Source organism: Acanthochromis polyacanthus, chromosome 1 (genome assembly GCF_021347895.1).
Source record: "Acanthochromis polyacanthus isolate Apoly-LR-REF ecotype Palm Island chromosome 1, KAUST_Apoly_ChrSc, whole genome shotgun sequence".
NCBI lineage: Eukaryota > Metazoa > Chordata > Actinopteri > Pomacentridae > Acanthochromis > Acanthochromis polyacanthus.
In genome coordinates, this window is record NC_067113.1 from 9,938,443 (window position 1) to 9,951,135 (window position 12,693).

At 41.2% G+C, this 12,693-nt stretch overlaps 1 protein-coding gene across 1 annotated transcript; it reads right to left on the reverse strand.

The window, feature by feature from the left end:
• Positions 1–3,275: 3,275 nt before the first annotated feature.
• qrsl1 (glutaminyl-tRNA amidotransferase subunit QRSL1) lies at positions 3,276–12,671 on the reverse strand. Its single transcript, XM_022194864.2, has 11 exons — positions 12,536–12,671; positions 10,218–10,377; positions 10,039–10,137; positions 9,847–9,943; positions 9,541–9,702; positions 9,251–9,426; positions 7,728–7,840; positions 7,098–7,290; positions 6,057–6,174; positions 5,630–5,835; positions 3,276–3,782 (listed from the first exon to the last, which is right to left on the reverse strand). The coding sequence occupies exons 1-11, from the start codon at positions 12,557–12,559 to the stop codon at positions 3,565–3,567; spliced, it is 1,566 nt and encodes a 521-aa protein (XP_022050556.1). The 5' UTR covers positions 12,560–12,671; the 3' UTR covers positions 3,276–3,564.
• Positions 12,672–12,693: the final 22 nt, after the last annotated feature.

Here is a 12,693-nt window from a genome sequence, read left to right on the forward strand (position 1 = left end):
TAGGAGTCGTACACCAGAACTGTGTCTGTGGAAGGGACGTTACTGATGTGTGTCGGCGCTTCGCTTGCTTTTCATTAACACGACCTTCTCTGTCAGACGTGAGCGAGGGCGACATTTGCGCAATAAACTAGGAGATCAGGATCAAATGTGAAGCAATGGAAAGAGCCGGGCAGGTGGGAGGGATGGAGCAAGGATGAAAGAGAGGAGAAGGGGATACCACACAAATCCACACATCCGGAGAGGAGAATGTCAGAGGAAACAAGAGCCCAGCATGAGCTTTGTGTGTTCTACTGTGTGTCTTTATGTAGACATGAACTGCATGAAAAGTGCTATATAAATAAAGTTTAATTGATTGATTGACACAGGAAACAGCTCAATATGTGTGACCCAAGCTTCATGTTTAAAAGGCCATAGCAGACTTCAGATTATTTTTCTTTTCCAGATACCCATGTTGCTACCTTCAACACCTTTTTGTTGCTTTTTATTCATGTTACAACTGCCCGAAGCTTTATCAAATCAATATGATAGGGCTTCTTATATAAAATTGGTGCATCACTGAACCAGACAGTTTAGATTTTGGTAACTGCCTTTCGCTTTTTAAATAACATTTGCCTTGTTTGAGCAATAATTTTGGACTTGCCTTAGCTGAACACAATCTTGAAGCAGAGTGAATCTGGCTTTTTCTAAAATTAAAACATGACTTCAAGGATTCCTTTAAAGATGAACCCGAGCTGCCAATGTCTCTACAGAGATGAGGCCAAAACCTCGAGGTAGCCTCTTAATCCTAATTCTAATTGTATTAATGGGGCCAGCTGAGGTAGAGGCTGGTAATGCAGCTTCTGTAAATACAGTACAGTTCAAAATAGAGGTTTTATGCGGTTTTCAGCCAGACTTGTTTTTCTTTTGACTGTTGAAACAAAATTGTGCACTGAATAAACCAAGTATGCAACAACAAAACACTTCATTCAGATGGTGCTTGGAAACATTTTGTTTGCAGATGCAAATGCTGATACTGACAAGGAAATAGAGGAAGAGGTACATGTTTGTCCACCGCATGGAAACATTCATTTATGAGTTCCATTTGAGGCAAATACATCACTGATACCCAATATTCAAAAGAACCGCTTATGCAAATATTATCAAGGTTACAGTATCAGGATTGTTTATGTGTAACATGCAATGTGGACTAAATATAGACTTCTTCCTGCAGAGCTGTGGATCAAGATTATGTTGACCTGGAGTAAATTTGGAGCACGTTTATGTGACCTGTAAGCATTTAGTATAGTAACCAAGTTTAGGCCACTTTCCAGTTCTGTAAATGGCAAATTGGAAAGATTCCACTTGAGTTAATTCCAGAACTTAACTCAAGACTGTGTTAGTGTTGTAGGGAAAGTGTCTGCTGGAGCCAGCATGATTTAAAGAGCCTGCTGCTGTTTGAGTTCACCGAGTTCAATAAAATAATAGTAGTATAGTTTAATGTATTTTACATTGTAATGTTGATCAAAGTAAAATGAAAAATCAACCGAAATATATAGTCTACAATTATGAATTTGGCATTTTTTTTAAAATTTAGCCTTTATTTAACCAGGTCGGTCCCGCTGAGATACAATGACCTCTTTTTCTATGGAAGCCTGGCCAAGACAGCAGCCAGAGAAATATTAAAAGTGCAGCAATTAAAAACAGACAACACTAACTCCATCCGTCCATTCTCTATACACCGCTTTATCCTCACTAGGGTCGCGGGGGGTGCTGGAGTCTATCCCAGCTGACTCGGGTGAAGGCAGAGGACACCCTGGACAGGTCGCCAGTCTGTCACAGGTCTACATATACAGACAAACAATCACACTCACACTCACACCTACGGGCAATTTAGAGTTATCAATTAACCTCAGCATGTTTTTGGACTGTGGGAGGAAGCTGGAGTACCCGGAGAAAACCCACGCATGCACAGGGAGAACATGCAAACTCCATGCAGAAAGATCCCGGGCTCAGGCTGGGACTCGAACCAGGGAGCTTCTTGCTGCAAGGCAAAAGTGCTAACCACTAGCCCACTGTGCAGCCCCAACACTAACTCACTCAACAAAATAAATAAAATGCATGCTAGATTAAAAGCACAGGATTAAGAATTTACACTAAAATAACAACAAGTGTGAAAAGTAGCTGCTGCAAGATCCTTCATACGGCTTTCAGAAATTCCGATAGTGATGAGATCTTTCAGATTCGGTGTCTTCTGCAGTGAGTTCCAGGCAGCAGGGGCAGAATACTTAAAACAGTGTTTCCCTAGTTCAGAATGCACCTTTGGCACGTTTAACAACCATAAATCATTGGAACAAAAGCAGTAGTTGCTGTGGGTTCTGGAAATGTAGTCACGTAAATAATGTGTGAGTAGACCTAGGAAAGATCCCGTCTGTTTTTTTTCTAAATTAATCCAATACTGCAACCTTTTACTGTGTTGTGTAGAAGTTCGACAGCTTTTGAGCAGGGGGTAGGTGAGCTGGTGTGCGGGTGAGGAGGGGTGGGGACTTCACAGATCTGCACATTGTATTGTGTAAGTCATTACACAATACTAAGTCATTTTAAGGCAGGAAGAGATTATTTTGTATTAAAATAATCTAATTATGTACACTACTGTTTAAAAGTTCAAAAATTTCACAGATGTGTCTGCTACTAGAACTCTGGGTGGCATTTATCTGGGCTCTAGTCTGAGCTGCTGTTAACTTTCCATTTCTGAGGCCAGAGACTCGGATGAACTTCTCCTCAGCAGCAGAGGAGACTCTTGGTCTTCCTTTCCTGGAGCAGTCCTTATGGGAACCAGTTTGGTCGTAGAGCTGGATGGTTTTAGAGACTGAACTTGGAGATACATTCTAATTTTTTTCAATTTCCCAGACTGACTGATCTTCAGTTCCTAAAGTAATGGACTGTTGTTTCTCTTAGCTGATTGGTTCTTGCCATAATATGGATTCTAACAGTTGTCAAAAAGGGCTGTCAGCTGTGGGCCAACCTGACTTCTGCACAACACAACTGATGGTCCAAACCCCATGAAGAAGACAAGAAATTCCACCAATGAACTTTGACAAGGCACATCTGTGAAGGGAAACCACTTCAGGTTCTTCCTCATGAAGATCATGCAGAGAATGATGTCTTCAGTATGTATCTACAATGTAGAAAGTAGTCAAAATAAAGAAAAAACACTGATTGAGAAAGTGTGTCCAGACTTCTGACCGGTAGTGTAAATGCACTGATCCTTAAAAATGACTTAAGTACCACTGTGAAAATAAATAACAGTAGCACGGATTTAATAGCAACACATTAAATCAACAAATACAGCGGGATGGGACGTTAAACACTCTTTCCCTCCATTTATAACATGATGCATGTTGTACAATAGTGAGGTTTTCATGTCACAATGTTTTATTCCATCAGTTAGACTTCAAGCTACTGTAGTAAATGACTCAGAGATTCCCACCACAAAAAATGTCCTTGAAAGGCATCTTTCAAGCAGTTATCATGGTCACACTGGAAGACCACTGTGTGGCTTTGTCGACAGTTGGTTCCTTGTTCTCTTCATACAGCTGAAGTCTGCTCCCTTTTGGTCACTCCTGTGTCACTCCTGCTCTCTCTGGAGTAATCCCAGTCACTGATGGAGGGAAACCCAACCCTCTGTTCGATCCACTGGGCGACACTGAGCAGCTTCTTGTCGTGGAGGGCAGGGCCTATGAGCTGTAAGCCAATGGGAAGGCCACGTCTTGACAATGCCGTTGGCACAGAAACAGCTGGGAGGCCTGGAGTTGAAAGAAAGTTCAAGGAAAAGGCAATGATTAAGAACTTAAAGTTAGTTAGATGTTAGTTTGGAGAGGGACAAATGGCAGGAGAAAGTCTGACAGAATGCAAACACCCTCCCTTAGCTCTCTGAGATACATTTCAACCCTCCGAACACCAAAACCTGTTAGTGGATTAAAAAGGCATGTTTTTTTAAATCAAAGAAACAAGCTGTAAAACCACAAAGACTCATGTGGCACGCTGTTCTTGATTGATCCAAATCCGATCTAAAAATTGTGACATTTCTTCAACCATTCGCACTGAACAGACTCTGTACAAAAACTAACTCAGAACTCCTTCAGCTGTGACAAACACTCATGACACTAACATTCATGGACTCTTTGACTGAAGCCCATCTTGTGTTTAACACAGAGCAGACAGGAGTAATAAATACAGTAGTAATGGCATTAAAATATCAATAGGAAGCAGCGTCACCATTTATTTTCACTAACCTAGGGCCATTTAGAATAGTCTTGTACATGTTGATTCTAGGATGTGTCACTTTCTGTAAAATAAATGATCAAAGAAATCCAGCATCTTTTTTCCTATTTATGACTATAAATGTTCTGTCAGTAACAGATCAAATTACTCCTATATTAGCTTCTCTTCATCGACTCCCTGTAAAATCCAGGATAGAATTTAAAATAATGCTGCTAACATATAAAACCCTTAATGACCAAACTTCATCTTATCTGAAATACCTTATAGTACCATATCATCCTAACAGAGCTCTTAACTCTCAGACTGCGGGTTTACTTTTGGTTCTCAGAGCTTCCAGAAGCAGAATGGGAAGCAGAACCTTCAGCTATCAGCTCCTCTGTTGTGGAATCAGCTCCCAGTTTGAGTTCAGGATTGGGCTTAAAACTGTGCTATTTGATAAAGCTTATAGGCAGGGCTGCTTGGGATCACCTGAGCTGTCTGTTAGTTATGCTGCAGTAGGTTTAGACTGCCAGGGGATTCCCATGATGCACTGGGCTCCTCTATTCTCTCCTTACTGTTATATATCACCATTACATATCACGGAACTCTGCGTTTCCCCTGAGGTCCTGTGCTTGTTCTCTCCACAGATGTCTGTGGATCTGGAGCTACACGGCTCTGATCTGCAGCCGCTGGACTCACCACCTGCTATCCACACCCCCCTCACCCCCACATGAGGAAGATGACGCCTTCCCTGAGCCTGGTTCTGTCGGAGGTTTTTATGTTCTTTCCCTATCCCATGGTTTTTCTTGTTTCTTTCCACAGTCGTTCATAAGAAATCCAAATGCAGCTTTAATTTATTGGGTTCATAAGGTCTGTACCTCACTATGCTAAGTGCTGTGAGATGACGTGTTGTTACTTACATGAAATTGTATTGAACTCTGTGATATTGCACAAAAGACGACATTTTGAAGTTCTCTCTCCTTCTAACCATTGTTGTGATGTTTCTGTAGAGGTGTAGGAGTTTATATTGCAGAGAAAAATGAGTGAAAATGTGACAGTAGCAATGGGGGGAAAAAAAGAACCCAGAAACTGCTGGGGTTGAGAGCTGATCTAAGCTGAGGTCATGACATGTTGACTAGGCTTTGTGATTTCCTTCAGAGATAAACAGTAGCATGAGGAAACTACTTCTATTCACAACAAGTCATTTCCCCCTTTAATGTCAATCTGACATTTATGTTTGAATGTATCTTTGTTGCAGGACAGAAAATAAGAAGTATTGACTAAGCTGAACTTGTTTTGGATCAAAGGTTACGGGTGTGGGTGTGTACGGTATATGTCATAGTACAGAATATTTCAGTTCCTCCCACACTTCCTATACATGCATCAGTACCTGCCATGTTGGCAGGCTGCGTGAAGACGTCTTCCTGTGCGCTGCGTGTTCGGTTGTCTTCCTGTTTGAAGTCTTGGTAACAGGCTGCATCAGACAGTGTGGTGGGTGTCAGCAGCACATCCACACCTGAGCCGAACACGGTCCTGAAATCGTCTGCTATAAGCCGACGGACTTTCTGGGCTTTCACAAAGTAGTGCTGGTAGTTCCTGGAAAAAGAGTGGGAATGTCAACAGCTGATTCTTTCAGTTTTGGGAGTAATTCACTACGACAAGATAATAATATTCTCGTTTCATAAAAAGATAGGTCAATAAATAAGCAAATCCCCCTGTACCTACAGAGAAAATGTCCCAGTGAGTAAGCAGCATGCTGGTTTCATGTTAGTGATGTGAATCTGAAAGCTGCACAAAGGTTCAGGATGCAGTCTTACTGTTTTAGCAGGAAGTAGTTTCCAGACAGTATCCTCCCTCTGACTACATCGTTGAAGCCCTCATGTCGGGTTGATGCATACATGACCTCTGTTGAACTGTCTATCTGGCTACGATGGCCTGGCAAACAGTGACAGAGGTCAATAACATCACCTTCATCACCACACTGTGACATGTTGGTAACACGTTTACTACTGTTCAATAGTTTGAGGTCACTTAGAAATGTTCCTGTTTTTGAAAGAAAAGCAGTTTATTTTCAATGATAACATGAAATGAATGATAAATCCAGTGTAGACATTGTTAATGTGGTAAATGACTACTGTAGCTGGAAACAGCTGATTTTATTTAATTTTTTAAAGTTATTTTTTGGCCTTTTGTTGGTTTTGTTTGACAGGTTAGAAGAGAGGCAGACAGGAAGGTAGGGAGAAGAACAGGGGGAAGACCTGCAGCAAAGAGCCATGAGCTGGATCGAACCCAGGCCGTTGCATTGGGACTATAGACCCTGTTCACGCTCACCTGCTCAACCAGTTGAGCTACCTGGGCGCCCGAAACAGCTGATTTTTAATGGAATATCTCCATAGGGGTACAGAGGAATATGTCCAGCAACCATCACTCCTGTGTTCTAATGCTACATTGTGTTAGCTAATGATGTTGAAAGGCTCATTGATGATTAGAAAACCCTTGTGCAGTTATGTTAGCACATGGATAAAAGTGGGAGTTTTCATTAAAAACGTGAAATTGTCTGAGTGACCCCAAACTCTTGAACAGGAGTTTTCCACAATCATCAGTGCCATGCCATGTCTCCCTACAGTCAGTGGTGAGAGTGGGTGTGCATGTGTGTGTGTTGGTGCAGTTGTGTGCATATATGCATAAATGGAGGGTGGGTGGGATGGGTTTACTTGTTTTTAAAGTTTTTAAATGCTGTACAGCACTGTGTGTTGCATTTATTGTATGAAAAATGCTCTATAAATAAAGTTTGTTTGATTGATTGAGGAGTGCATAGAGTTCTAAACCACATGAACATATCACAAACTGGTTCATACCGTATTCTAGGCCATCAAAACGGGCCATGTTAGACGCCACTTCAGCGTGACACAGGACGTGGTAACACACAATGGAGTACTGGGTGTGGGGTAGAGACACCTGCTTCACCTGAGCACCTGCCCTCTCAAACAAGTCAGCAACACGACTCCACTGTGCTAGAGTCTCCTTAGACAGCCCTGGGGCATGGTATTCCTGACATAAAGCCAGGGACAGGAAAGACAAGTTGATGTAAAGACTGAATGTATTTGTGCTCATTCACAAACAGTCATCTCAAAATACAAGCAATCTAATTTGATGTCTTTCATCTAGCTTTCTGTCTTTGCATTGGAAAATACAAAGATAACATTGAATAAAAACAGTTTCTCTAGCTAATGAGCATTTAAGGGGATATCATTTGCAAAAGTAAAATAATCCTTTCATTCTCTGCTGTGTTCTTTATCACAAGTCGTCACTTTTTATTTTGTTTGCAGCAACAAGTGTTTGAAATTGTGAAAATTAACCGACAGCAACTGTGTGTCAAATCTCAAAATGCAAATGCTATATGTCTGTACTAGCGACAGTTAATGTGCCAAGAAAATACATTAATATTGCTACAAGTACGGTAGGAATACTTATATATATGCACTGACCTTAGGAATGCCTACACAGATGTTCTTGACATCAAAGTCTTCTGGAAGCTCTGTTAGTGACAAAGGAGCCGCAACTGTTGTTGAGTCTCTTACATCAAGACCCTGAAGGATACCTGTTGGACACATCAGCACAATCCCAGGTTACATCGACTGTCATAGGAGAGCATTTCAAATAGACAATATGGAAAAGACACGCCGATTTATTTATTTATAATGATAAACATTCTTGCCGATATGTGGACAGGTTTAAAGGCTCCCTTAAGGTCATTGACGAACAAGAAAAACTAACAATAAATAATAAGTTTATTCATAATATCTCAAAAAATAACTGCATATATTTCGGAGGTCTAACAAACATGTTTATGTATTTTCGTTCTCATGAAATGTTGGAAAAGCTCCTTTTTAACAAAGTGTGCACTGGTTACATTCACATTTGCTTGCTTGCTTTTGCTGGCACAATGCTCGTGCATTGGTGCCCCCAGCTGTTGATCACTGTCAGGTTTGAGCCACTGGTGGCTGTAAATTGTGCCACAGCAGGAAACTGCAGGTGGTCAGAACTTTTGTGTACGTTCAGACTGCAAGAACCACTCCAGCAGAACCTTTTTAAAAAGAGAAAAAAGTATCTACTTTAAGAAAAAAAACTGCTGTTTGGAGCTCCAGACTGAGTAATCTCAGACAAGACTGATTGGTCAAATTTGGAGAAGACAACAAGCACCATTTTGCTCAAGTATTGTTTAGAGTAGCAGTTTTCTCTCAAATAACACCACTGAGAATGTAAACGTTTCCATGTACCGTTCAAAAGTTTGGGGTCACTCAGACAATTTCATGTTTTTAATGAAAACTCCCACATTCATTCATGTGCTAACATAACTGTACAAGGGTTTTCTAATCATCAATGAGCCTTTCAACACCATCAGCTAACACAATGTAGCATTAGAACACAGGAGTGATGGTTGCTGGAAATGTTCCTCTGTACCCTTATGGAGATATTCCATTAAAAATCAGCTGTTTCCAGCTACAATAGTCATTTACCACATTAACAATGTCGACACTGGATTTATCATTCATTTAATGTTATCTTCATTGATAAAAATTGCTTTTCTTTCAAACATTAGAATATTTCTAAGTGACCCCAAACTTTTGAACAGTAGAATACCAGAACAAACCATTGTTCTATAACCTACATGATCTTAGAACTGGATTAACATCTAGTAACTATTATTTTTTTTCACTGTTTTCATGCACTCACAGTTAGCTGCTTTATGTTACAAAGAAAGAGACCACTCACTCAAAAATCATTGCTCTATAGTGCTACAAGTGGTTGAAATTCACCCAAGTATTTAGAATATCAGTATTCTTTTTGATATTTGGGAACACATAAACTAAGATATGACTTATGACCAGCTTCAGAGGAGAAACAAAAGCAATATCTAGACCCAGATCAACATTCAGCTATGAATACGAGACAGTGCAGCATGAGAAACTGTCACTGGCGTGTTGACAGGTTATTATTTCTTTCTTACCTAAGACAGTTGCTGCATCATTCACACTGCGTGTCACTATACCAGGTACATCCATGGAGTTAACCAGGGGGATGAGACCATGTCTGGACAGCAGACCGTAAGTTGGTTTAAGGGCCACAACACCACACAACGCTCCTGGGTTACGGGTGGAACCACCTGTGTCTGAGCCCAGAGCCCTGAAAAACAGCAAACCAGAATCATTTTCACCAGTAAACATGATGTTCAATCAAACCTTTCTCTCCGAGTTCTTTTGGAACAGTTTTTCTAAGGGAGTGCATGTGTTCCCTCACAGGTAGCTGGTCAGCGAGGCCACAGCTGCAGCGCTTCCACCTGAGCTTCCTCCAGTGATGACCCAGTCAGAGTCTGGCATTGCCCCCCTCTGCTCTCTGTATGGAGCAGCATAGCTCCAGGGGTTCTTTACTGGACCGAAAGCCCCGTCGGTGCAGCCCGCACTGGGAGGACAAAATCAGTTCAGAAAAATGACTGTCATTTACACAGTCATACTAACTTTATAAAGCAAACTCATATACAGCCTGGGATGTTTAAATGAGTAGCTGTGGGCAGAAACATCCTTATATAGACAGCAGCAGCCGTACCCCATTGCAAACTCATCCAGGTTAGTCTTCCCCATCAGAATGGCTCCTTGGTCAAGAAGCTTCTGGACCACGGTAGCATTGTACGGTGGAGTGTAGTCTGTATCCAGAGCATGGGTAGGTTATAATTACTGGACTGACAGAGTGGACAATTTAAGACACAGTAACTTCATCATGGAGACAGTTCGCACATACCTTTGAGCATCTTGGAGGCACATGTGGTCTTGATGTTTCTAGTGCAGAAGTTGTCCTTGACTGCAAAAGGGATTCCATCCAGAGGACCTTTAGGGACGCCTGAAGAAAGATGAGATCAAACAGTAACACCTGCGACTAAAAATAGAACCGAATTAAAAGCAAAACTCCTGTGTCCAAACCTTTCAGCAGCCTGGCTTCTGACTGTTGAGCCTGTTTCAGCGCTGACTCCTCTGTCACAGTGATGTATGCGTTCAGATGCTGGGTTTTCTTGATGCGATTCAGACACTTCTTGCAGAGCTCTTTTGGGGAGATTCTTCCCTCCCTGAGTGCCAAAGAAACCTGGAGAACAAAGATAAACACCAGCTGAGGAGTGGGGTTTAAACTGTTGTTTAATCTACTTATCAGTCAACATAGTCTACTTAATCAAGTTCTTAACTAATTAAAGTTATTTGGCTTTTCAAAATGTACAAAAATGATGAAAAATGTAGATTTATTTCCCAAAGTCCAAATTAACACCCTCAAATGCATTGTTTTGTTCAATTTACTGTCATGGCATGAGAAAGATTACAATAAATAATCACATTTGGGAAGCTGGGCTCAGCTATTTGACAATCAAAATAAATTTATGAGTTGACAAGTTATCAATTGTTTATTACACTCAGCTCTTTTTGAGCTAGCAACAGTCAATGTTTATTCTTTGACTGCCAACTAAACATCAGACCACCCTTGTTTTCTTCAATTTCTTGTTCATTTTAATGCCTGGTACCACTAAAGGTACATTACCTGAAGAATACAATGAACAAGACAATAAATGCAGCTGATTCCATAATACTTTATGTCCTATTTGACGTGCTTCAGCTTCATTGCATTCCAGGTTATATAAGAGGCCATTTCATGTCATCAGCAGCACTGCACATGTAAAGGTCTAGAGTGGTTTCCTGCTGACATTCAAGTCATAGCACAACTCAGAAGTTGTCAGCTCTCACACAATGGCTAAAACTAATGAATTAGGTGAAGCCACAAAGGCAGCCATCTTGGTACTGCTGGAAATTGGCATGAATGAGAGACAGGTAGCAAAAAAACTGGAGATCTCCAAGACAGCTGTTCATTACACCAAGAAAAACAAGCCCAACATGGTTCTACCAAACTGCTAGCTGGTCAGGAAACGTCTTTCTACCCATCAGATGATCGTCACTCATTCGTTCCTGTGTCAGGAATCATCATCAGACCTCCAGGGACTTTAAAAATGAGTGGACACTGTGGAGAAACGGGACTTGTTGGGCGAGGACAATTGGAAAGCGACTTGTTGAAGCTGGTCTGAAGTCACACAGGGCAGGAAGAAGCCCTTCATCAAGGAAAGGCAGAGGAAAGCCGGTTACTCTTTGCTGGGATCTCAAGGATTGGATTGTTGATGATTGGGCTAAGGTTCTCTTCAGGGATGAATCCAGTTTTCAGTTGAGGCCCACTCCAGCCAACTTACTAGTTAGGAGGAAGCCTGGAGAAGCTACAAACCAGACTGTCTGCCCCTACAGTAAAACATGGGGGTGGATCAGTGACCATGTAGGGTAGTTTCAGTCTGGGTGGAACAGGGCAAATGAACCAGGTCATGTTTGGAGCTACTCTAGAAAACAGTCTTCTTCCATCAGCTGGAAAACTCTTTCCTGCCTCCAATGACTGGATTTTCCAACAAGACAATGTCAGTTAAAGCCTGGATGGAGAACCAGAACACTGGAACCATGCCTTGGCTGCTCAATCACCAGATCTAAATCCAACTGAAAACCTGTGGAAAATCATCAAACACAAAATGGAGAACCACAAGCCCAAAAACAAAACAGATTAGTCTGAATTAGTGCAGCAGGAATGGACTGCTGTGACAGCAGAACAATGTCAGAAGCTGGTGGAGAGCATGAAGAGATGCATGGCTGTAGTCACCAGAAACAATGGTTATGAATCAGTACTAACTCCTGTGTGGATCATGGGACTAAAACAGACAGAAAGGAAAACATGGAATAATAAAAGCTGCTTTTGACAGAACAATGTCATAGCTACTGATGTAAGAACTGAAGTGATTTTGGTTATTATCAAGAAAATCATAGAAAATGTCTGATATTAGCTCTGAAATTAAACTCTTATGAGCTATTTTAGTTGGTATAATTATATTTGTCCAAACAAATGTAGCTTTATTTGTACCAGGCATTAAAATGAACAAGAAATTGAAGAAAATAAGAGTGGTCTGATCATTTTCCCGTGACTGTATCTTTAGTTTTAATAAATTTAGTGGCCCAGTGAAAAACGATGAAAACCAAGACATTTTCTTCACTTAATAAAAAACAACCCAACCAGGACGACCAGGACAGGACATGTCTGGGAAAACAGGACATTTGGTCCCCCAATGTTATTATCTTAGCCAGAAAATACATCCCTTACTGAGTGTACGTTCAGTTTCCTCTACAAATGAACGGAGTAGCTCTAAAAAGCAGCGTGCGGTTCTACTCACCTCCTTTATGGTCAGGCCGAGCATGTTAATGAACTTTAGAGAGAACCTTTCAAATCAACAACAACCTTCGGAGAGTGCAGCAACAGCAGGCTGCCATGTTTGTTCCAATCATCACCATCTAACAGCGCTGTCTGTGATTGGACGGCTGTTGAGGAAGC